Consider the following 25,965-nt stretch of genomic DNA (forward strand, 5'->3'; position numbering starts at 1 on the left):
GAAAGAGCATCGCACCCTTGGTATCTATCGCAATATCCTAAATAGAAAAAACCTCCCACATATATGATGTGGCCTGGTGAAGATAAGAGAATAATTCTGAACCATATAATGATGAGATTGAAGAAATACAGTGGCTACTCAAAGATTTCTGACATTTCTTTCTATTTTCTCAGGACTCGGAGGGACAGTTTTTCATGGAACAATATATTCCTTGTTTTTCTCTGTGTAGCCTTTTACTTTGCCATCAACAGCTACTTTGGATGAACCTCGGGTTTTTGGGGGGCTATCTGTTGACTTGCCTTTTTCAACATGTATGCCATGCTTTTTGTTCTCCCCAGAAAGTGTCTGATAGGTAGTCCCGACCCTGAGCTGAGCAGAGCAGCAAGGAAAGCCTGGGACAATCCTCCAATCCTCCCAGTGTACTATAACTCACATGCTCTGCACTCCTGCCAAGGGTGGGGCCCATTGCAAGATTTTTGGTGTTTCTAGGCCAGATATTATTTCCAGTCATTTCTTGCATTGCCTATTTATTTTGTTATCCACGACCCTTTAAAAGTGCTGGCTGGGTTTTTTGCTTTTTTTTTTTTTTTAATATGTGAAAGGCATGAATAGAACGCATAAAAAAAATAAAAATATCAGTCTGCATTTTACCTAAACAAAATGCCATCTCGTACTTCTTACAGTAAAGTTTTGTCATGTGAAAACAGTTTGATACTAAACTTTTTGCCAGGGAAGACCATTTGTCTGTGTGTCTAATGACAGAGTAAATGAACACCCCGAGCAGCCAGGATCCTAAACCTACGGAGGGTATCCAGTGTAGTTTAGATTTTGTAAAGAAATACAGTACTAATGCTCCAGGGAAATATAATTTAACTTTCATCTCTCTCTTGAAACGTCCTTCATTTTCTCCCTCCATTCCCAAATCCAAGTTAGTGTTCTCAAATCAGCCTAAATGGCTTGAAAAATGACACTGCAGGCAACAAAGCTGTTGATTACAGGTACCGTTTCCATTCTGAACTGGACATTGCAGACATTGTTTTCTGTTGCTTTTCTTGGAGCATGGGATGCTCTGACAGGAATGATACACAAAATTACATATTTGATTCAATGCCTAAAAGCCACCCTGGGATCCATAACCTTGCTTAAAGATTTAAGAAAGACCTTTAGTCCACTTCTGAGAAGGTTCTTAGCTTAGAAAACTTTATCTTTCAACTTTACTTCTTAGCAGCTGTTATGTTTTTTTGCTGTCGTTTGTTTGACAGGATCCAGTTATAGGTTCCGATGTCTGTTTAAAGAAACAGGGAGGTTGTTGGCTTTAAAATTCCCTTACTGCTTGTGTGTTCAACATTTTCCCAGGCTTTTCTACATAGTTTGCCAAGTAAAGGGACTGACCTTTTGTAGCAAACACTTTTTCATTTCTAAATGCTCACTTTGATTTTTGTCCCATTTTATGCTCATTCCAAACTGTTTACAACCCACTAAAAATGACTGTGAATTATATGTTTGTGTAATGGATTCCTTTTGTGGTCAGAGTGGAATGTTTACTTTGAACAATTAGTTATCTTTGGGCAGATTATAGTGACCTGAAAAAAGAATGGCTAAAATTATTATAGTACCTTAACTATTTCCTTTTGTTATCTTCTCTGTTTGTTCAACGTATTATTTACTGGGTTTCATTGCTCTGAGCCTCAGTGAACAAATCATGTTAAATAAGAGCCGCAACAAAAAAATCCCTGAGTGTAGGGCTCTTGGTTTGGGGGGGTTGATCTGCTGGGGTAGGACGGGGTATGCTGGGGAGGCTTCAGAAGTGACCATTAGGCTGGGTGTACAATTTTAAGAAGACACGGTTTTGAGAGAAATTTTAAGTGCTTTCTCTCTGAAAAACAGATTTCTTAAAGGTGTCCAAAGTTTGACACCCCAACACACCTAAAATCAAGACTCAGTTTGGCTTTAATGTCCATAGCTGTGATTTGATGATGCATAATATCATTGCAGAAACGCACACACACAGAGTCTCATACCGCAGAATATTCAGTGTTTAAGGAAGAAAATATCTTTATGGGCAAAGATAAAGTACCTTATGGGATGTAGTAAAGAAACAGTCATCCCGATGAAGAGAAATGAAGATAAAAATGGTATTTTAAACTACCTCACCTCCCAGATGCCACGCTGCCCTGTGACAGAAGGTTGTGTCCCTTTCGTCAGTTTTATCTCTTAATCTAAAAGCTAAAGTGCAGCTAAAAGCACTTTAAAACCTATTTATAAAAAAAAAAAAAAAGAAAGTGATATTTCATTACCTTCTAAATCATACACCGCTTAAAAGGTAGTTAGTATTCTGATAGGAAGTTTACATAGAGGAGAGTTCACTTATCTTAAGGAGTTAAGCAAAGAGGAAATGAGTTTTAGAAATATAAAATATTGTGAATGTATTTATATAGCTAGGAAAAAATGAGTTTTTAAAAGAGTTTAATGCTATCTCATTTTCTAATGGAGGAAAACACTGCAGAAGAATTGAAAAAAAAATCCCTAACACCTCCTAAAGCTGATGACTCCCATGCTGGGATCACTAACTTTGGTATGGTGTAGTTAAGGGATTCTAGGAGGCAGAAGACATGAGGCCTGTGCAGCCAAGATATGTATTAATAGCCACTATATACAACCTCTAGCAGCTTATATCCCTATATGTATTGTAATCCTCCCTATTATTAGACTTTTGTTCAGCGACTTGCTCCTCCAGGGTGTATTTAGCTTAAGCAATAATTTCTATGTATTTGCTTCTCAAAAATGCTTCAGTCCCATTTCTGAGGACCTGAAGAAGGCAGTTGAAAGTACAGGGTAGTTTTGCCAGAGTATGCTCACCACCATCTTTGAGCTTCCATTAAATGTACAGTGTTCCCGGGCTACTTCCCAGCACGGTTAGAGCAAACCCATCAGTCGATGGCATAAAGGATTTGTTCTGGCGTGGTTTCCTTGAGAAGAAGAGAAACCTCAGGGGACTGACCTATCCTTTGCACAGGGCAGTTTTATATTTCTGTCTCAGTGCAAGATTATTCTCCAACAGCACTCGGCCCCTGAGTAACTACTGAAGTGTATTTTATTTGTGTTTTCTCTATCATATCTTTTAGCATATTTCTGTCCCCAGAGCAAGAAACTGTTCATGAATAGCAGTTTGTTTCCTACAAGCTCATTCACTGACCTTCAGTATTTATTCTTCTCTGGAAAGGTATTTTCCAACCTTTTTTTTTTTCCTTCTCCCAGGCCTACACATGCTTCCTTGCTTACTCTGATATAATTTTACATACTGTTTCCAGTGGCTTTAGACTTCAGTACCCTGAAAGTACAGAGATCATATTGCTCCACCAAATGATCTGAGCTCCCAGTTCTGCTAATTTTGTACTGTTCATTCTTTCCCACTTTGGGATAATCTATTATGCTTGGATCCAGGCACGCACTAAAAGCTAATACTTCCATGAAGAATGTGCAATTTGTACTGTTTAGCTTGTGATGAGATTCCTGAAGTCTTTTATGATTCTATCTTGTTCCAAGGAGGCTTCTGCTCCGAACTTTTATATGCACTGAATTTTTAAAAAAAAAAAAAAAAAAAAAAGGAAACAAAACAAACTGATAGGAAAAAAAATTACACACACACAAAAATATCCAGCAGTTCAGCAGATAAAGCTGTTTTCCAGGGAATTCTAGTGGGCTGAAGAAAACTGTTTCTGAGGGCATTGAACTATGTTTACTTTAAAGTGTCCAACAAGCATAAACTTAAACGTACAGATGAATGCAATATAAAACAGCGAAGTTCTGAGAAAAACTCTTGCAAGTTTGTGATTTAAAATGTTTGGGGCTTTTTTTTTTTAATAATTATTCTTTTGAGTAGAAATGAAAAGTGGTTGATTTTAGTGCAAACATATTGGCAAGTTTTCCTCAACCGCTTCTGTCTTCAGGCTCAGGCACTCCAGCTATAGCCACCTTTCTTAGAGGAAGAGCCAGTTAATAGCGTTGTGCAAGGTCCAAGTCAGAATTGGCTCTGAAGGGTATTCACTCTGGGGCCTCTGTGTCTGCTAGAAAGCCACATTCTGAGTTAGAAAAAATATCAAGAAGTGTCAACAGGAAACATCACGGAAGGGCATACAAGACAAATTGGAGAAAAGGAGACAACAGCAGGGGAAAAAAACAAAAAAAGAGGCAAAAAAGCCTTCAAATGACAATACACAAAAAAGAGAATAAATGGATACTTAACAAAATTGAAAATAGAGATGGTAAGTTAGTTCGAAGAAGAAAAAGCCGTAAAAAAGGCAGGCATTTGAACCAGTTGCCGCCTTTGTCATAGTTACCTGATACCTGTTTCATTGATTAATCTGTTCCAGAGAAATGTATCCATTTCTATGTAAAAAGGGGGGATTTGTATTTTAAGCCCTGCCAGTAACAACAAGCAGACTCTCAGTGTGCACCAGAGTAACATTTACAATGCCTGGGCCAAATTCATGCCTTGTGTAATTTTATTGCTTTTACTGGAATTACACCAGAGATGAGTTTGGCCTTTTGCCTTTTTCTAGCATTGTATAATATATCTATTAGTGAACATGTAGAAGGAAACAGGGCATTTTGTCTTCAGAATTTTCCATCAAAGCTTTTTCAATAGGCTTAATAAATAAAATAAACCACTTAACCTGTGAAATAAAAAAGAATCAAACAACATTTTCCTGATATTAAAATAATGTTAATACACTTTGTAAATCAAGTAGCTGACATTTGTACATGCTGAAACAAAAAGTCTAGAGAAATTTAAAGCCAGCTGACTGTCTCTGGTGCTTACTCTGTGCCAAAGAGAAAATGAAGGTCCTGACATACCCCCTGGTTAGAGTCAGATTCAGGGAAGCTCACACATGAGGGCATCCACCTTCTAGCCATGAAAAAGATAAAAAGATAGACACAAAAATCCTCTTTTTTCCTCCTGAATAAACCGAGGATGTGAGGCACTATGCCCTGGTACAGCCCACATGCCATCGCAGACAAGGAGCTGGCAGTATTTCCACTGTAAACCCCATTTAGTCAGACTTTACAGTTCAGCCATTAATAGAACACTTTGGGCTAACACTTGACAAAATGAGTCTTGGCCTAGAGGAGATGTTCACACACACACACAAAAAAGTTAAGTCCATTAAGTTCCTTTAGGGGGGGGGCGAAAAAAAAGTAGTGGCAGTTTCAGATTCTTTCAACATCCCTGTTGCTTAAAACTAGTTATGGTTTTTAAATAAAATTATGAAGACATAATTCCACAATGTAGACTAATTGCTTTTCCTGTGGAAAAAAAAAAATAGATTACTACAGCTACACTATATTTTTTTCCAAAAAAGTTTTACAGCAATAAAAGAAAACACATTAAAAAAGTTTTGCTGTTTGTATGCAACACTATGGGGTCAGTTTAAAAAACCCTGTCTCTTTTTTTTTTTTTCCTGCCTGCAATTCAACAGAGCAAATAACTGCAGTTGTATTTTATTACTTCAATTATTTGCTGTAGCAGCTTGTGTTACATCAATGTTTTAACCATATAATATAGCAGTCTAATGGGATTGATACCTAAGTGAGAGAAATTGTACCAACAGAAAACTCCAGGAGCAAGGCAGAGGGCAAAGTAAGAGGGCAGCTTAAAAAGGAGGCTTTATGTTAAGGTTTTCACTTCTTTAAGAGAAGATTTTTAAGCTATTTTACTCCCCTGAATTTGTGAAACTGATATTGTTAGCAATCTAGTAACTGAATTGTCCCTAAATTGTCTGCTGCATGATAAACCCCCCGTGGAATTAACAGGTCTTTTAAAGATCTCCAGTTGTACATTCGCTTAGCAGATTGTTTTATTATAAACTGGATCCTCACAGATCATGGATGTAATTATGTAGCAAACCAACTTCTTTTTGTCTTCACGCAGACAAACAATGCTCCTGGTTTGGGAGGAATGACATATATGTAGATGGGAGCAAAATGTGGCCATTTGGTTTCATAACAGAACAGAACCGTATCACTTGGATCCTGAACAGCTCCAGCCAGCCTGATCCATCTCTCTCTTCATGATTCCTTCATGCACCTTTTTTTCTGGTGTCGGAGTTGATGCATTTCAAGTAATTGGAATGCTCAGGAAACAAACATTGCTATTAGAAACTGCTTTCCGATGTTTATTCTGTATCTGTAGTGGATATAGGTTATTTCTTTCTATAATTTCTGCTTTACAGATGCCAGCCTCTGTCTGCCAAAACAAATGGAGAGTTCTCTTTAAGGACCTGAAGAGATCTGTTTTGTGGTCAATGGTTGCTCCTCACAGTTAAGGAAATGCTTCAGTGTTTTGTTGGATCAGGGCTTAAATGTCATATATTTACATCAGAAATGTAAATATCCAGATTTTCTGTCAGGATTTAAGACCAAAGAGCAAGAACTTGTTTGGTTGCCCAGGTTATGGGCCATTTACAGGTAATATTGAGGCTCTTAAAATCACCGTGGACCCTGAAAACCAAGGGCAAGGTGACGGGTCTTCTCTGAGATGTCTTCACTCAGAAAATAAGAAAGTCCTCAAAAGACAGAAAGAGGCAATTCCATGCTTGGTCCCCCACCTTCCCAGGAGAAAAATCCCCCAATATTTCAAACCATATGTCTAGATTTGCCAGCCCTGGACTGACTTGGTGTTACGTGACATAACCCACCAAAGTCACTGCCACCAAACGGCTTTCCTGAGCCAGCAGTAACCACACAATGGTGTTGGAGGTACCAGGGCTTTTTGTTTACTTAGAAATGAAATAATTTGGATGAGTGCATGGTATCAGTTAGCAAGTGTTGAGTTCTTTATGGTGATACTGCTCATGTTGACTTAAATGGAAACCGGATCAGCTCAGAAATCTTTAATAAGAAAAGTTTCTCAGTGTACTCCTAGCGATGCCCCGTGGAGCCACTAGAACTAAAAATCTGTCAGCATACTTGGTAGAAACTTTGTTTCATGGTTCTCTAACTCATATGATTGAGATTAAAGTGAACAAAATCTTGGCACATAGTTTGGCAGTCGAGAAGCATTCCTCTGTTTGTGTGTAGATGTGTGTGTGTGAGACAGGGAGACAGAGAGAGGGGGAAATTTAGCAGCCACTCATTTGGTGTTAAATTATCAGGTGTTAAATATTTTTAATAAACTTTAGCAGAAAGATAAGATACATCCTCTTCTAATGAAAACTGCTTTCGCTTAGCCTATAATCTTAACTTTGAAACAAGCTGAGCATCTGCTCTAACCACTGAAAACAAAAGCATTCAAGTTCTCCAGCCCAGCGAAACTGTAAGCCAGGCTTGAATCCAAACGGGAAGGTGGAAGATGCTGGAAGGGTGCTCTTTAGGAGGTCAGGTTTTCCTACTTCACTGCTAAAACAGAGGAGCTCACAAATAGCTTTATTTAATGCCCTGATCTATGAGCCGCAGGACTGTCCTCACCGCAAATAGCACCGATCCAGCGGCAAAGCTCTTTGCACGCGAGCACCGCTGCCATCACTGAGCAAAGACACAATCGTTTCAGAGACTTTCCAAATGGTCATGTCATACTGATGTTGGAAAAGTATCTGAATTTGCACACTAGGACATATTCACAGTGCTTTCTTTTATTATCTCTATTTCAGCTGCATTTTCGTATTCTAATACGTCGTACATTAAAACTACAAAAAGCACAGCTTTACAGTAATAGCTTGTGTTAGAAACTTTGCAACTGTCTTGGATATCTCTATAGTGAATGTCATTAATAATTACCGGAATTTTCACCAAAGAAGGAAATTAGATACGGAAAACACTGTATGCCAACTTTGCCTTTCCAAGCCTTCAGAAATACCAGAGGGGCTGTGTGAACCCTAGTAAAAGGGATGAGATTGGATTTCTACCTTCCTTACATCATTCCATGTCACAGTCAGCATTAAGATACAAAGACGACGATTCAAATCAAAATTCTCCCTGTAGCTTCAAATTTTAAAATAATTATCTTGCATGAAAATATCAAATGATACTGACATTTATGCATTTACTTCACCCAAAAGTCAGCTAACAGATATCCAGTGCATTTTATTGCCAGCAACCATGTTTTCTCCTATCAGAAGTCAGCATTTTTCTGTATTTCTTGCATGTCTCAGTTATGTTTCTGTTGTATTTCATTGTGATTTTTTTTTTTTTTTGCATATTTCAAAGTAGAAAGCAATTTGTTCCATTTCAGTCTATACTTAAACAACCTCTTTTCAGGAGTTCCCGAGTGATTCATACACAAGTTTTGTGCTTTTTTTAGTGTAGCATACCATGATATTCATGTCAAACCATAAAATGAAAACTATGGAGTTGCTCCTGTCAAAGTAATGCAGTATGCGCTAGCCTCTTACGTTTTGGTACTTACCACTCTTTGTAACCCAGTTCAGGATTTTTATGGTTTCTGTAGATATCTCGAGTACATTTTTTGCTGAATGTTGCTTTGGTGAGGGTTCAGAGTTTGCTCAAATTAAATGAAGGTAGAAAAAAAGCTTTTAAGTTACCTGAACTTGTTTGGGGACATTAAATCTAGTGGGAATTACAGGAAAAATAATATGTAGAACTTCAGAGTCCTGCAGCTAAGATGGCAAAAAAAATGTGGAAACATATCTAAGCACAAAAGGTTGGTGTCATATTAAAATTAATGTTTACATTTTTTTCACATAGCACTGCTTAACATCACTGCTTCATAACATTAAATATAACTTTTGCAAAACCAAGAAAATTATGCCCATTTATTGGACTAGGGGTTTATCACGCAAAAGAAGGTGTAATAGCATTCAGTGGAATCCCATGATTATAATCATTATCGTGTCTTTCAATGTGTTCAACGTACACTGGGAAAGCTATTATTAAAGTAAAAGTTATTTACGTATATACATATACACACACACACATTTATATCACCTTTATATGTTAGACAGATATGCAATGCTAAGAATTCAGTAAGTTGGTGTTAGATAGCCATATGCATACTTATCTTCCAAGAGAGCCTCCGAGTTTTCCACACAGGCATGGACTGTAACACCCAAAGGTGTCTGATAGTGTGCCTTAGACTAAAGAATCTAATTTTTAAATGTTTTCTCCCACTTAAAGATAAAAAGCAAATACAAAGATAGATGCCTACAATACGACATGAATAAGCAAAGACCGTTACCGACTGCACATGAGAGCCCGAACTCCATTTTTAGAGCAGGGTTCTGCACATTCCTTCTGCTAGAAATCCAGAACAGAGCTGGTCTAATTTCTAACCATAAGAAACAGATCCAGCCTTCTGTATTATGCAATGGAACAAGTACTATCAAAAGCCTCGCTGATATTTCTTTAACTGTTGTTGAGCTATAACAGCTAAACTCTGTTCGCATCCACCCCCCAGCAATGCACAACAGCTGTAGGAAGCGCCCACAGATGGTTAGGTAGGACCTGTTCCTGAAGACAAGGTAGATAACCCAGAGATATCTAAGCTTGAACAGAGCATAGCTTCAGGCTGTCAACGGATAGAAAATGGATCTGTTCTAGAGAAGAGTATTGGGCCTATCTGGACTCCTCAGCCACCTCTAAAAAGCCAAGGAATGATGGAAGAAGCAGTCCTGTGACTTTCAGTTTCCATCCTAAATATCTCTATTCCATCCTAAGTTTTCTATCCCTACCACTAAAAAAAACCAACCAAACAACAAAAACCTCTTTGCCAAACAAAGGAGCAAAGGTCCAGAAAATGCAAACTCCTTACCCATTCTGGCTGAAGAGTATGTGTGCCCAAATGTACAGTTCTTCTGCTTCCAACTGTTAAAAGTCCAACAAGCAGCAGTACAAGTCAGGACGGGGAGGTGACATTAATGAGGTCTAATTTAATCTCTCACTATTGTGAAAGACAGGAAAAGATTTGTCCCTACTGTGCACTAAATTCTCTTTAAAATCAACATTGGGAGTAAGGGATGTTTGGAGAATTGTATTTGTCCCTTAGCTTTTAACTACAGTTCCTACTGATGTCAGTGGACCTGCCTGAAAGTCCTACATAGTCCTAAGAGGAGAGTTAGACCCCCCAAAGTGCAATTTCCCTTGGTGTTCTGATGTTGCGCAGAAAACACAGGCATGATGTTGGTGATGATGGATCCCCAAATGAAGCACAGTTTAACCAAAGTGGGAGGATTTAGCAAAATGCATAAATTTCTTGCATGCTACTGTCTGTAGCAGGCAGATCTTCAGCTGGTTTAGTGAGCATAAGTTACAGCTGGCTTGTGCTGGAATAGTTTACGCTCTTGACCCTCCTCAGTTGTATAGCCAATAGGGACTTGTCAGGCTACATGTGTTTTTAAACTTCTTTCAGCTAAATCAGAAATCCAAAAGCAAAATACAGCTCTCAGCAGTATCATGTGGAGTTGTGACACTCCCTGGAGGGCTCGGGGTCCATAAACCAATGAATGGATTACAATGAGGCATAAATGTAGTATTTTCATCCATGACAGATATAATCTTGAGCCTGTGTTTTTCATGTTACTTAACTCTTTCAGAACGTGATGTGTGACAGAAAATGTCTTACAATGCACGTTGCAGTAAATATCAGTCAAGTCTGCTTTATTGCTGAGCTCTACATGTTTCCAGAAGTTAACAGGCACAGCTGGGATATAAGAAATGGCAATGTTGTATACATTTCTTGAACATACAAAATACCTTGGCTCTCTTCTCCCCCACCCTCCACATTACATCCCCAGCTGTTCTGATCATGTCACACAGTGGATGAGTTTTTCCATCATCAGCTTCTCCTAAAATGATAACCTTTATTCAGGCTTTCATCCTCCCCAAAATAAACTGTATTATCCATGTTGTCATCACATTCAAATTAGACTATCATGGCGCAAACTGTGTGGCACAGAATAATAGAAATGGTAACTGATGGAAGGGGGCAAACTACCTGTTGGTAGCTGTACCCAGCAGAAAATACTCAGGGCTAGTATTTAACATCTCTTGGTCTTCCTACAAACGACTCAAATCCCTATACCTGAAATTTCCTTCTGTCAGTCACCATAGCGTCCTATGGCCACCCACCACCAGTTGCAGGTGAGGGACCATTCAGCTTTTGAAGATTCCTAATATTCCTGAAAGACCTTTTGGTCAAGCAGGAAAAAAAGCATATTTGGTAAAGTAACAGAGAACCATAGAAATCCTATTTTATTCCAGATAAATTAGGCATTGGCCAGAAGGGACCTGCTAACCCATACGTGAGAAGCAGTAAATGAGAGCACATAGGAGTGGTGAAGGAGGTATTAAAAGAGAAACCAAACAAGCAAAAAAAAAGAAATAAACATTCCTAAAATTAAATACTGATGTGTTACAGAGAGAGAATGGCTATTTCCAAATATTTGGTAATTTTGGATATTATACTTTGTTGCATAAAGTAAGACAATGTTATTTCCTCTTAAACTGCCATTCCATTTAAACCAGCGAGCTGATGTGTGTACTCGAGGTCTGTATTTGGTAGGGATTTTTCCCCTTTAGCATAAACCTTGTTGATTTAAAAAGTGAACAAAGATGAATCAGGTGGTAAATGTATTCATGTAATCATTTTCATTAATAAGCTGTTATAAATAATAGAGGGAAGGCTTTAAGTGTATAATTCTCTGTAGCACAATTGAGATTTTTCCACATCTTCAGCAGTAAGTTAATTAGAATCACCTGCATTTTCTTGGGCGGACACCAAATGGATTGCAAACAAAAACAGATTAAAATAGCTGTAGCTCATGGCATACAGATGACAAGATTCACAAAGAGGACAATCAGGCAATGAAAACCTCCTCTTTTTCAAACATTTTTAAAGGAAATTCAGCTCTTGTGAGTCGCTGTAAAAAGACGTTTGTAAGTGTTTTGCTGAAAGACTAGAATGGCTTTGTTTCTGATCCCATGATGAGTGAAAGAAATGTTTAAGAAAGATCACTTTACAGAGAGATTCAGACTGAAATGTGATGACTGTGATTCAAGCCAAGCCAAAAATTACAGCTCAGAATTAAAGGGGATGGACGTGGCTTGGGAATCCATTTTCCCACATTCCTGAATCTCAATCATCCCAGCCAATGTTTAAAAGAAAATACAGTGGAAAGCAATGAGGTCACTTTGTTTAGCTGCAAGAAGTGGGACTATCAGAATGGCAAAAGTATATATTGGAGGTAACGGCAAAATTACAGTGAACATGCTGCATGTTCAATGGTTTCATTCAAAAAAACCCCACAGCTTCAAAGCTCCGTTTTGTTTCCTGTTACAGGGAGCCTTCCGAGTAAGTCTTGTTGTTCCTGGGGCTTTTAAACCGTAAACTTCTTGAATGTCAAAGACAGTGCAGCACAATAGAGAAGACGACGAAGGCATAGCAAGCTTGATTTAGGCATTAAACAGCCGCCCCGCATAGCAGTGAACTGTGTGCTAGTTTAAATTGCACTTGCTTTGTACTGTCACTAGCCTTATTTATTTGTATATAAATATCTAAGTGGAAATTCTACCATCAAGTGATATGAAACAGAATAAAGTATATCATCCATCATATTCACTTGTTACTTATTCTCAGTATGTAATGCTCATATTCAGTGTTGTAATTGCTTCCATTAAACTGTTTCTACAGGGTCTTGAAAACAATAAGATCTTAGTCAAGCTTTTCTCCTTTCATTGCATCTTGAAGTTATTACTGCAAGAAAAAATGAGATTCTCTTTTTATGTAGGAATGCCCCTCATCTTCTTGATATTATTGCAGTCAAACATAGAATTATTTCTTGTTAGCTAATTTCCTAAAGAGATTCACCAAACCTCATGTCAAACACCTCCTATAGAGTAATTTCTTAGCTTGTTAAGAACCAGTACAATTTCTCCTCTCCTTTCTTTCCCCCACTATCTCTGCCTTTACTAAATTCTGATGCGGTGTTGAATTTCTACTACCGATAGAATAAAGAAAATCTTGTTCATGCTACCTTGAATTTGGGCTTCTCTGTCACAGGTCCTGCAGCTGGGCAGTGCTGGTCATGAGTCCAGTACCTGCAAATCATGTGAAAAGTAGTGATGGAGAAGACATCTCTCCATCCTCTCTTTAATACGAAGCAATGAAACATATATTTTATGATTCTTTTTTATTTTTTCTTTGATATCAAGTACAGTGCTCTACTGGAGATCCTATTTGTAGCACATGAAGAGGTGCAATCTCTTCCCTGCTTCTGTTTGATACTCCTCCTTCTATAATTCAAGGGATCATATCAGTCCTCTCTGCTATAGCACTGAACTGAGAGATCATGTTCAGCTAATTATTTAAAGTAAACCTCAAGTCCTTTGTAGCCCCCATCCAGAATGTGGGATGTACCTTGTGTTTCTCCATACAACAACTTATTTTACCAGACTGTGGCCATTTAAGGTAACAGTTCAGACCTTCTGTAACTTTACCTGTCCTTATCATCATTTAATATCTCCCTGATCTTTGTGTCATCTGCTTACTTTGCCAACAGAGATTTTTTTTCTCATTGTCCACATCTCTGATAAAGGTATTAGATGGCACTAGACTGAGAGCCCTACTCTTGAGAGCTCTGCCAGTTATGACCTTGTTAACTGATATCTCCCATTAACTACCACATTTTGAGGTCTGTCATTGAGCCAGCTTTTAATCCATGTAATATATGCCCTGTTAATTCCATAAAATGCAAGTGCTTTAATCAAAATGTCACGTGGTGCTAAGTCAAAAGCCTCATGGAAAGCCAAACATACTATTTCAACACCATTGCCTTTATCAACCAGACCTGTCAAAAATCCAATCCTATCAAAAAATGCAACAAGTTTGCTAGACAAGGCCCTGATTTCCATGAAACCATGCTGGTTGAGATTAATTATATTTTGCTATGAATTATTTGTTCATAGAGTCCTGAATTCATTATTTAAGTAGACTGTCTGGGACTGAGGTCAGGCTAGCCAGTCTCCAAGCGCATCCCTCTTACTGCTTTTACGGTATCAGGATAACTCTTCCACCACTGTTTCCAGCCTTAGTCATTTCCAAGTATTTATATTTTATTTGCAAATGAGAGACACGTCTGTTATGAGCACCAATAAGTGAAAACTGATTTTTTTACAACAGTGATTATCTCTTTGTCCTTTAGCTTGAGTTCCAGTATCATCCACTGTTTGGTCTCCTGGGTTTGTTTATCCTTGTCTGTCTGCTAGACCTATCTAACATGACGTTTGCATCGCACCCTCTTTCATGGTAGCTAAGTACCTTCTCTGGACTGGGGATGGGACCTGTTTTGATATCAGATGTTAGCTGGGATGTTGTTTTGAGCCTCGTGAATGCGATCCTTTGAAGGGAGGAGTACAAGAAGTGGGTAGTTCTGACGATCAAAGCAGCAGTTTTGTTCCAGCAGAGCAGAGCAAATCCCGGTGTCAGCCTCCAGCCCCGCTCCAGGAGCTTTAGGGCATGCCTAACCCCACCCAACGCCACACCAAAAAGCAGGACAGAGATGTCAGCAACACTGACATCTGAGTGCAGACAGTCTTATGTTCAGAAGGAGTTGGTGCTCTTTTCAACCCGAGCTGATCAAGCTGCATACCACGTTTGCTGGTTGAAGGATCTTCAGCTCACACCACCTCTGCGCCACACAGTTTACATCCATATGTCCCTTGTTTGCTCTTAATTCGTTCACGTTCATTTTCTCTCTGTGGTGCAACTCATTTTTTTTTCATTGTTCTCATCATTTTCACCTCTGATTTCCATGGCATCAAACAAAACCTTTTTTTTTTTTCTCCCACACTCACCTGAAACTCCGGCTGCCTTTTGTAACCCTATCCAGATACAGTACTTTTAATGTGAAATTTTAATGTGTCAGATTCATTCTTTGCTACTCTTCATGATTTTCCTTCTACTGGCATACAAATATTGATCCTTTTGTGAAACTTTATCTTTGTTGCACATTGTTTTGTGGTGCTTTTCTCATCAGACACGTCATCTTGACATTGGTGTATTCATGCATTTCTATTTCTCTAACTGACTTCATGCCTCACTTTTGTGCCCTTAGTAAACTTTTAAAAAATTGTTTATAAATCAGATATTTATGGTAAGATGCATATGAAAACACAAGGAAAGAATTATAGTTTTAAGGAGAACATACCCTGATAATGACCTCTTAAATATTTGTAAAGATAGCCCTGGGCATCTGAGCCCACAAAATAGTTTATAATACAACAGCTTGATTACATAATGATACTTTAGTTTTAAAACGTATGATCTTTCTGTTTATGGGAAGGCATAATAGGCTCCTTTGAAATACAATATTTTTGCCCTGAACATAACTGATTTTAAATGAAAGGACTAACTAAAGAATGCCTTTCTTCAAGTTTGTACTTCACTTTGTTGTTGAATCCAGCACGATGGTTTCTTTTACAAAACTCCTACCAGGCCTGGGGACCACACCTATTTCAGGATGCATTAATTGTGAAAGTCTCATGGGTTTCTGTGCAGGAAGTTACCTAGTACCATTTAAAATGCCACGTTTCAAATTCTACATCTTGTTAAAAAACAGAGAAATTTCTGAATACCACCCCTCCCCCCCTCCCCCCCACACATAGAGAATTTCCTTTTATATTCAGTTTGAAGATACTGGCAAATATAGATTCAGCTTGGGCAGAATGCAATGTGATTTGGGATTTGTTCTATGCAACAGAAAAGAATTAATGAGAACGTTTCATTCAAGGCAGTTCATAAAGCATCAGGACTACCTCAACCAATACCAAAGTCTAATATTTTAAAACGTATGTTTGGATAATTATATCACCTAAGCTCTAATTATTTTCTGTGTTTTTAATGTTTCTTTGCAATACCTGGTTCCAGCTCAAACTGCTACTGGAGCTGACACTGACCTGCATTCATGGTTATTTCCATTTTAGCTAGAAGCAGGAGTGCAAGAAATGTTCTTAAATAAATGTTCTTCTAACATCTTCTGCGCAGTTATGCAGAGTGACTATAACGGGTTTTATAGTTCATGAATCTCAGCCGAGCCTCAGTTCAGTTGCTTTTTAACTTTCTCATCAGGAATACCTATATCATTTTTTAAATGAAAGTAGTTAAAATTTGTCTATAGTTTGGGAACTAAACTGATGTATTCTCGAGCAAGTCCTTTTCCTACATTTCTTATACCATTGCAAAATTTAGGGTGGAAATACTGAAGTCATTCTCATGCTTTTGGCTATCATTTCTAATTGTGGGTCCATCCTGTTCTTAGGTTCCTCATTAAAACAAACAGAAACAGAGTTGGAGATGGGGATATAAAGCAAATAAAATACTTGTTCTGCTCTAGGGCAAAATCCAGTGATTCTGCCCTGATAAACCCCACTCCAAAACACGAGAAGGTCACCCTATAGTGAACAACAGTTGGGCTTTATTACAATGAATATTTTTTCTGAAACATTCTTTACCACTATACTTAAACACCAGAACCAGATAGGAAACTCTGCAAGGCTTTTGTTTCATCTTGTTCCCTAAGTATTTATAGCCTGCCGTGAAGAAACACTGACAGCAGCGCAGTGGTGTTTTTATTCTTGATAGAGGTGCCCTTAAAAGTGAATTTGCTTTGAAAAGTGTTCATAGAATCAGGATATTAGAACTATAAAGACATATTTCTCTCTCTCTTCCTCTCTCTTTCTCTTTTGCGCCTAATTGGATTTCCAAAATAAGTTGTTAACAATCCAGCTAAGATAATGTGGTCATGAAAAGGATGTCCAAATCCACCAATTTACAATGGTTTGGTTTGGCTTAACTTTCAAAGTTCTTGGAGCAGAAAGTTGATGGCACGTGAACACTATAATTGGCTTGATATTCTTGGATTTTTTATTTTTTTTCTCTCTCTCTGCTATATTGTAGAGTGTCCAAACGAAATGTTAATCAGAACTCATTTCTGGACCAAAGTAAATTTATAACAATAATAATGCACTTGTATACTCCAGATCATTTTGCAGGATGTAATATCCACCAATTTACAACATAGTTTGTCATTTTCATTTGATCTGGATAATTTATGCAGGTTCCAAATCACTGTGAGACCTTGTTATTTCACCCCAAATGACATGTATTGCTCGCACTTCCATGTATCCAAAAAGGCTAAGAACTCAGTTGAGTTAGATCCAAACAAAAGTTAACATTCTGGTTTGGGGCTTGCTTGTTTGTTTGTTTGTTTTATTTTTCCTCTTTACTTTCTGGTTCAGACTTCAATTTACATGATGCAACTCTTAATCCCTTACTACAAGAGTCCCACATTCTTATGCTGGGAATTACTCTTGCTCTCTCCCTCTCCCCTTACTCAAACAGAATGAGACTCTTCAGATTTAGGATAGAATTGCATTACTTAAACATTTTAGTAATTTCCATTTGCTCATATGTTATATATCCAGTAGAGGGATAACTTCCAAGTGTTCTTGATTACCAAATCCTTTTTGATTTCTCTTAAATAAACTTTTCCTTTATCCCTCTGTAACCAAAGGGGATCTTCCTGAAATGAACCATCACTCTCAGTATTATGTTGCAGGACACCCACAGGTGCAGGATAGAAAATTGTCTAATAAAAGTGTATAATATGGAATTCTTATTCATATTTAAAATAGATTTTTTAATGTAAACCAAATCAGGATGTTCCTATCAGGATAGACATAAAATAAGAACTGTATTTTGTAGAGAGAGAAAACAAACACACAAACAAAAGACTTTGGCTTCAGTCTGCATCAAAAGGAAAATTAAATCTTTTAAAATGCTTCAAGATCAGTGAGGAATACCTCCAACCAGTTGAGTCCACTGGCTATGGCACTCATCTGCCAAGGCATGATGCAAGTGTTTTTGAAATAAGAACTTGAACCTCAGCTCCTTCTTATTTAAGAGTTATTACAACTGGTCTTCTGCACTTTTGGACCTGTTTTCACTCTCCCATAATTTCATTTTTTCCTTTTTCCCCACCCCAAATTGAAAAAAAAAAATCCCCTAGACACATTTTCAGGAAATATTTCCTGAAATTTTTTTGTTTTGACAAATTAGCGTTTTCCAAGAGAAAGGCTTTCACTGAAATTGCTTGCCAAAAGCTAATTAAAACTTGAGTTCCAAGTGATGAGTAGCCTTAAAAAAACCTGTTCTATGTAGATTCTCTTAGCTTCTTATGTACTTGCAAGTTTTAAACGAGAAGTGACAATGTACAGTTTAGTGTTTTCCATTTTTAAGCATGCAGATTCAGTCGTTGTTGCACAATAGCTAATTCTCCCGGGAAAGGAGAGCAGTTCCCATGTGCTTTGAAATGCTACAGCTATGCAACCAGGGCTGGAAGTGCTATTTTAAACAGTCATATCAGCAGAGCTTGCTGTAGGAGATAATATGTCACAAAAGGGAGTATGACATCTAGTTTCACCTAGAAGATAAACTTTGAGTAGATATGCAGGGAGAAACAAGACTGTCAGGTTGTCCTTGAAAAGAATGGCCTATATTAATGAAGAAATGTACTCCAGGGCATATGCTATTTGGGATATTTAATTTCATCTTCAAACTTGTCTGATCTTCTATGAAGAATATAGTAGAAAACCGGTAGTTGTGTGTAGTCTTACACACATCATGATTTCAGAGCGGGTATCTCACTGCTTTATTTTCAGAAAGGTCATAGCCTCAGAAATTCACGTCTGTAAAAGCCAGGCCCCAGACCGAGAAGTTTCCCCGGCACTATTAATATAAACACCCCACATTTAAGCAGGGCTTGCACAGCATCGTGCGTATCCCAAACAGCCCTTCTCTATGAACACGAGAGCTAATTCATTCTTCCTTTCCCGTCACACTCAAATACCCTTGCAGAACCGTATTCCGCTGACAGAATTACAAGATAATTATAGTTAGGTGTTTTGTATTCACTTAAGTTAATCTACCACTTTTATTTTTCATTGCTGTTTTAATCAGGCAGGAGGCACTTCAGTTGTTGTCAGGTGGATTATTTTTCAGTCGTTCACTACGCTGCTCTTCTTCATACTTGTTAGGGCGCTTCTGGCTTCCTGACAGACATACAAAGAAAAATACTTATATGATCTAAAATGAAATATGTGTTTCTCTTTCAGGTCTAGATGTTGATGGAATATACAGAGTTAGCGGCAATCTGGCAACAATACAGAAGTTACGATTTGTTGTCAATCAGGGTAAGTGATTCCTCCACCCTGGTAATGTTTTGTTTAGTACTTAACTGTCTCAGATGACAGTATTTCAGAATCTGCTATACATTAGTGGCATCGAATGATGAGCTATGTTTTGGAAAAGAGAGGAAAGGGAAGGTAGAAAGATACTGCACAGAGGGAAATGTCGGCTAGGAGAGAGGAAAAACAGCAGAGTAAGCAGAGGAAAATAGTAGTTAAACAGGAGGTGAGAAACAAACAAGAAAAAAAAAAAGAAAAAACGAGGAAATGGAGACACGAAACAAGGTGACAAACAGCAAAGCATATGTAGAAACCAAAGAACGAAAGTGAGGGGAAAAAGAAAGATTAAAAGGAAAAATAGGAGATTGTTTGGATGTTGAAAGTTAAACAAAACCTAAAGTAGAACAGGGATCCAAAGGAAACCAGCAAAAGAGAAAAAGATGCTGAAAAGAACTGAAAAGGAAATACTAAAAGTAGAGTACTGACTGTCAAAGTCAGTGGAAGATTTACCACCGATTTTGGAAAGGCAAAGATTTGACCCCGGGAAATGAGAAGAGGAAAGGTGAATATTTTGGGCACCTGCGAACCAGAATTAGAGCCAACCTGTACATATTACTGAATGTATTTCCACAGATCCTACGTATAAGGAACTTATTTCCACAAATGAAAAAGAACATTTTTCACCAATGTGGCCTAAATGAATCTAACGTTGATCAATAGTTACTGTTACAGGTGTGGAAGCACGGGTAGCTAATTAGGACAAACGACAAATACATTCACCTCTCTGAACAGTATACTACTCTTGGCAAAGACTAAATATCCCCACATTTGATAGCTTAGCAAATATCGTCAATGATAGTGAACCTCCTGATACTGCTTAACGAGAAAATAAAATTAAGCTTCTCAGAAATTAAGAAAAATCCCAAATCTTACACTGCATTGAAGACTTTTTACACTTTTGAATCAATCAAGTATAAACATGAAGCTACTGCGGCATTTTCTCCTACTTTTTGTGAAAGCTTTTAAAGTTACCTGAAGACTATTACCAGAACTGCTAAACACTGTGTATTGTATGTGGTTTCTCGGAGATGATAGCTGTTGGAGAACAACTTCCTCAATTAGTTTTGTACTATATAAAACTAAGACTATAAAACTAGGGCCAGCAGTGACAAGACAAGGGGTAATGGTTTTAAACTAAACCAGGGGAGGTTTAGACTAGATATAAGGAAGAAGTTCTTTACAATGAGGGTGGTGAAACACTGGAACAGGTTGCCCAGAGAGGTGGTGGAGGTCCCATCCCTGGAACCATTCAAGGCCAGGTTGGACGGGGCTCTGAGCAACCTGATCTGGTTAGCGGTGTCCCTGCTCCTGCAGGGGGGTTGGACTAGATGACCTCTAGGGGTCCCTTCCAACCCAAAACATTCCATGATTCTATGATTCTATGATTCTAAGACTTTTGACTCAAAAATTCTCATGGAATTGAGAGATACAAGAGACGTAAAAATATTCCCACCTTCAAGCCTCCATTTACATCTCTAGCGGAGGTTTCAAGGGAGCAATAGATGTTTGCCACCTCCCTGGCTGCTCCAGATCAGTCTTGTCTTCAGCTAAAACTGGAAGGTGAACCCTGTCTTATGAGGAATCAGTATTTATGCCAGTAAATTCAGTGAGACTGAATAAATTGTCAGCCTCATGGTTTCGACTCATTACTTGGTTCCCTTAGATTTATAGTTGTTGGGTATTTGTGTCGATAATGTAGTCTGCCTCGGTTTTCAAATGACGGTACACTGTATTTTGTTTGGAGACAGAGAGGCAAACCCAGGATTTTCTGTCCTTCTTCACTGCCTAGGATCTTTGTTCAGGAAAAAATGTGCCATAAAAATAATGGTCCTGTCTATCATGTCTCGTGGCATCCAAAGGTTAACGTATTTGAGGTTAACATTACTGCTCAAGTTTTCACCTAAAACAGATGGGCTGATACTGTAAAGCTAGACAGAAGTCTAAGCTGTGTTTTGCAGCACAGGGGTGCCAGGCATTTTTTTCTTCTGGTTTATGCCACTGTGCAAAATGAATACATAAAAGTGAAGTTAATGGTACATTAAAGCCACTCTGACATTGGCTATTTAGGACACGTGCAAGATATCTGCCTGTTGAGTGACCAATGGAAGCCATAGGCAGGAAAAGGCCCACTGCAGCACGGTGTACCTGCAAAAAAACACCGTGGGGAGATGGCCTGAATGGGATTTACTTAATGTGTGCTTGGAAGGGCAACAGCAGTCTCCAACCAATGTCCCCAAAGGGCTGTTGTCCCCTGTCAGTTAGATGCTGAAGACAGCAGCAGTTTCAGACTGTTTCATGAAGTCACAGAAGTTACTTGGAAAACCAGTATGTCCTCCCAGCCTGCTTATTTACCAGTCCTCTAAAGCTCTGCAGTGGGATGATGTTTAATAACGCACTCGCCACGCATCATTTTTTCACTTGGTAATTATTGAGACCTCCTAGGTTCAATCCCTGTACCTTCATTTTTCTGTAGTTAACAGTGGGAAAGCAGTATTTATTTATGTGATTGTCCCATAGAGATTTTTTTTTATTATAGTTAAAGTTTAATTTAATTATAAATGCAAACAAATGTTCGGAAAAAGCCTATTTACATTGCAGAGATTGACTGTGCAATCAGTTCTTATACAGGCCAAATACTTAATGGGCTCTTTCTTCCTGCTTGCTTTGCCATTGTGTTACACCTACACTTCTAGGATATAAATAATATGTATCACATTGAAAATTAAAGATCATAGAAGAGAGTCTAGGCTGGCTGCCATATTAGAGTATTTTTATTTAGAATAATCATTAATTAGAATATAGCAAAGCTTTATTTGGCTCCTTTTCCTATACTGTTAATGTCATCTGCAGCATCAAAAATTAAATACGAGAGAACTGGTGAATATGAAAGGAAAACAAACTCGCAGTTGACAGCTTCATCATTAAAGTAGAGATAAGAACAGTAAAAATCTAAAAAGACCCTTGAAATTCTAGATTTTTAGGGGTGAGGATGGGTTTACAATAAAAAAAACCATGCTTTGTATCTTTTTAAATTGTCTGAATACACTTTATGTTTCCTGCTCATTTCTTGAGGTAGGCAGCTCCTGAAGAGGGCTTTGACCTTGCCAACACGAGCATCAGCAGAACAAACTACCTTATTTACTTTATCCCTTTCACAGAGTTTTCTTTTTTCTATAAAAGTCTATTGATATCACACCTTTTTTGCTTCTGTGCAACAGGATTATCTTTTATCTATGATTTATTTTCCCATTAAGAGCTGAAAAGACCAGTTGATCATAAGAGGACTAGGCTATAACATCTCTCAGCACTTTCAAAACTCTAAGTCATCATTTTTCAAATCACTGAATCAAGGCAGTAGAAGCTGTTTGGACCAATACTGACATCAGGACATTCGTACTTTTCTTAGTCTGCAAGCACTAAAAGAATTTTAGTTTTAGAAACGAAGTTACTGGTCATTCAATATTTCTGGCTGTTAACCTATGGCGAAGGTTTCTATAATAGACAGAGACATTAAACAGAGATGTCCATTCATCTTAAGCTTTCTGTACTATTGATTAAGTCTAATAGTTGCAATGAAAAAAAAATAAATAAATTTGTACCTGGCAATTTTTGGGGGATTTTATGAAAAATCTGGAGGACTTTTGATTATTTTAAGCAAGGTCCAGTATGTTAAAGCCTTTACAGATATTCTTTTAATTCACACCTGTGGGAAAAAGTTCTATACATGGGTCTGTTAAGCCATGTAAAGTGTGCTGCTAGTTCCAGGATATGAGGATGTTACTCAAAAGATCCGTTGTTTTGGCCCAAAGCCCGAGGGTGGGGCTGATACGGATCTGAGCCCAGCGGCAGGGGTGGGGGAGCCCCAGGTGGGGCTGTTCAGGGCCATTAAGGCACCACTATATGAAGGTAGGGACGGGGGATGGGGGGGGGCTGCTTTTCAAAAGCAAGCTTCTGATCTCACCAAAAATGCCAATGGTGAAGTAAGAAGTGCCTGAGGAAGGAAAAAAAAGAAAGGAGGGAGGACTTTTCATCCATAAGGATGTTATTATGTAAGTAAGAGTGGGAATTTGTGGTGGGCTCCGGGCTCTGGTCAAACCCATTGTGTTGATGCACACTGTGATTTAATGGGCTAAGACCTTCCTTGTGCTAAACCCTAGGGGTTCCCTGTCCTGCTCATGCATGCCTGTCCCAGCAATCCTCAATTGCCCTCTGTGCTTGAAGATCAGAGATACCTGGGTGAGGAGGTAGAAGCTTACTTCTTTATGTCTCCTGTGCTAATCTGCTGGAAAGGCATTCAATTTCTATGACTGTCAAACAAGCAATTTTCATGAGTACTAAATTAACTGAAAAAAATAGAGCTGTAAAGGGTTCATAACACATTGCCGAAACACTAGGATTCTACCCTAATACATATATGTTCAGGGAAACTAACCATAGAAATACAAATTTCAATACTTATTGGTTCATTCAGTAAGTGCTGGTTCATACATAATACAGGAGAGTTCCTAATTGTCTTTATATCCAATGCTTTGTTTGCAAAATGCTTGGTATTTGCTGTACAGATGACCTTTGCATCCCGTTATTTCATTCGGAATACCTTGTGTGTTAACTGCGAAACACCACGTACCATCCAAAGGTCAATTACTGTGTTTTTACAGCTTGGTTACTATACTTATGTACCAAAGGGAGGGAAAAATATGAATTTTTACAGAGGTTAAATATTACATTATTGTTTAGAAGTACGTTTCTTATGGAATATGGAAAAGGACAGCCAAAGATACCGGAACTGGTAACTTCATTGGGGGGGAAAAAAGGTTAATTTAATCTTACCCTGACATTACCTCAAGTTAACAAAACTATTTTGGCCAAAAGAATGAAAATATTTCTGTTGTTTCTTCTATAAGAATATACTGGAATATAATTCAGTTTAAGAAAAATTAAAAGTAAAATTTAAACCACAAATATGTGAACTGATTGTGAATATTTATTAACTAAATAATTTAATAATAAAGAAAATGCCTACTTGATTAATTGTTACAGAGTAAAAATTACAATAAAACTGTCTTGATCAGTGCTTTGCAGAAGCACCATTACTGTCTGTGCAGTTGTTTAACAAGGATTTAATTGGAAAGATAAGTGAATGCACATTTAAAAGTATTGTTAATTTGCTTTATAATCACCCCATCCTTCACAGTATTGACAGCACCAGGCACAAACCCCTTTCTCTTTTACAAGTATTATTTTCCATATGTGCACAATAAATTCTGAAGCAGTAATTGGAAATTTTATGGATTTCAACATACCTAGTGTTTTGAGTTTATAGGTGCCATATCCCCTCTCTAAAGGTAGTTCATAGGTGGCGTTGTAAGTAAAATCATTGCTTTTTTATTACCCATGGGGTGTTTTGGAGGTTGTGGTGTGGTATTTGTTAGGTTTTTTGTTTTGTTTTTTTCTTTTCTAAGGAATATCTAATTCCTATTTACTTTTCCTTTCCATTTGAAATACCAACAAAATCTTCATTGCAACATTATTTTTGATTTAATAAACAACAGCCATCAAAACCAGTAATCTTCAATATGTTTATATTCCATCTGTACTTATATTTATTGTTCTAAAATGGCTTGGATTAATCAAATTGACAAGTAAGAGCCCAGACCATATGAGCAGCTAAGGATGATACCTTTAACCAGCAGGATTCTTCAACCCTACTGACATGTTCTTTATCAATGAACTATGAGAAAAGAGGAACAAATCTTGGGATTTTTGTTTTTTAAATATTACTGATTATATGAGCTTGCTGGGACCATATGTCTGAGCCTCAGCTATCAGGAACCAGGGTGGTTTCCTGGCTGGCTCTGCCTTGGCGGGCAGAGCCCGGTGGAGCTGACACAAGACTGAAGCTGCCTTTGAAACGGAGCCACCAGGTCAGCACAAATGGGCTGGGTGGTTTTGAAGCAAGCATTTAGAAAGAAAAAAAAAAAAGATGGGGGAGGAAAAAAAGGAGGAAGGAACTGGGGCGGGGGGGAGAAAAAAAGAAGGAAAAAAAAAGAGAAGCAGCACCTTTTCACAGCTTTATTTCTTTAAAATAAGAAAAAAAAAAGGGGGGGGGGGAACCACAAAACTCCCCATTCAAAAATACTCGAGTCTTTCCATTGACCCAATATATCCATTTCAAAGGCAGCCTGCAGCTCCGGTCCTGCCGTTAACAAAAGCTCTGTGGGCAGGAGAGTGGGTCCTCTGCCAGCTGCCAACTTCCAGAGAGTAGCTACAAACATGAAGGTCCAACAGGATTGTTGCAGGCTTGATTTTAAAATTGCAGCAAGGATCACTGGAAAAAGAGGAGGAAAAAAAAATAGAGGGATTGGTTCCCTCTTGCAGTCACTTTCCTTTTTGTTTGTGGGTCCTTAATGTCTTGTGCATGTGTGTTAGTGAGATTTCCCATTGTATCCTGCCATCTCATACATTTTTAGACATTTTAGGAGGTTATTGATTGTATTTTTCAGGCATGCATGAGTATGCTTAGAAACACGTGAATGTGTCTTGGTCGGGTTCTAACCTTAGAGCCACCCTCCAGCCTTGGTGATGTTCTCCTTGTGATCAAGTATGACCCAGACAGCAAAGCCTTCCTCACTTCTGCCAGCAGTTATTCATGTAACCAGTCTTGCTGAGAAACCAGTTTGAGCGGTCCAAAGTTCATGTTGGAAATATCAG

The 25,965-nt window shown here is 38.2% G+C and overlaps 1 protein-coding gene across 3 annotated transcripts in view; it reads left to right on the top strand.

The window, feature by feature from the left end:
• Positions 1-25,965, top strand: part of ARHGAP15 (Rho GTPase activating protein 15) — a 336,537-nt gene that overhangs the window by 207,228 nt on the left and 103,344 nt on the right. For all 3 annotated transcript variants that reach the window (XM_035897895.1, XM_035897896.1, XM_009642493.2), the window contains exon 11: positions 19,123-19,200. In XM_035897895.1, coding sequence (XP_035753788.1) covers positions 19,123-19,200 — 78 coding nt within the window. The remainder of the gene's footprint in view (positions 1-19,122; positions 19,201-25,965) is intronic.

The sequence above is a fragment of the Egretta garzetta genome, unplaced genomic scaffold, assembly GCF_000687185.1.
Source record: "Egretta garzetta isolate BGI_Z169 unplaced genomic scaffold, ASM68718v1 scaffold197, whole genome shotgun sequence".
NCBI classification, from domain to species: Eukaryota; Metazoa; Chordata; class Aves; order Pelecaniformes; family Ardeidae; genus Egretta; species Egretta garzetta.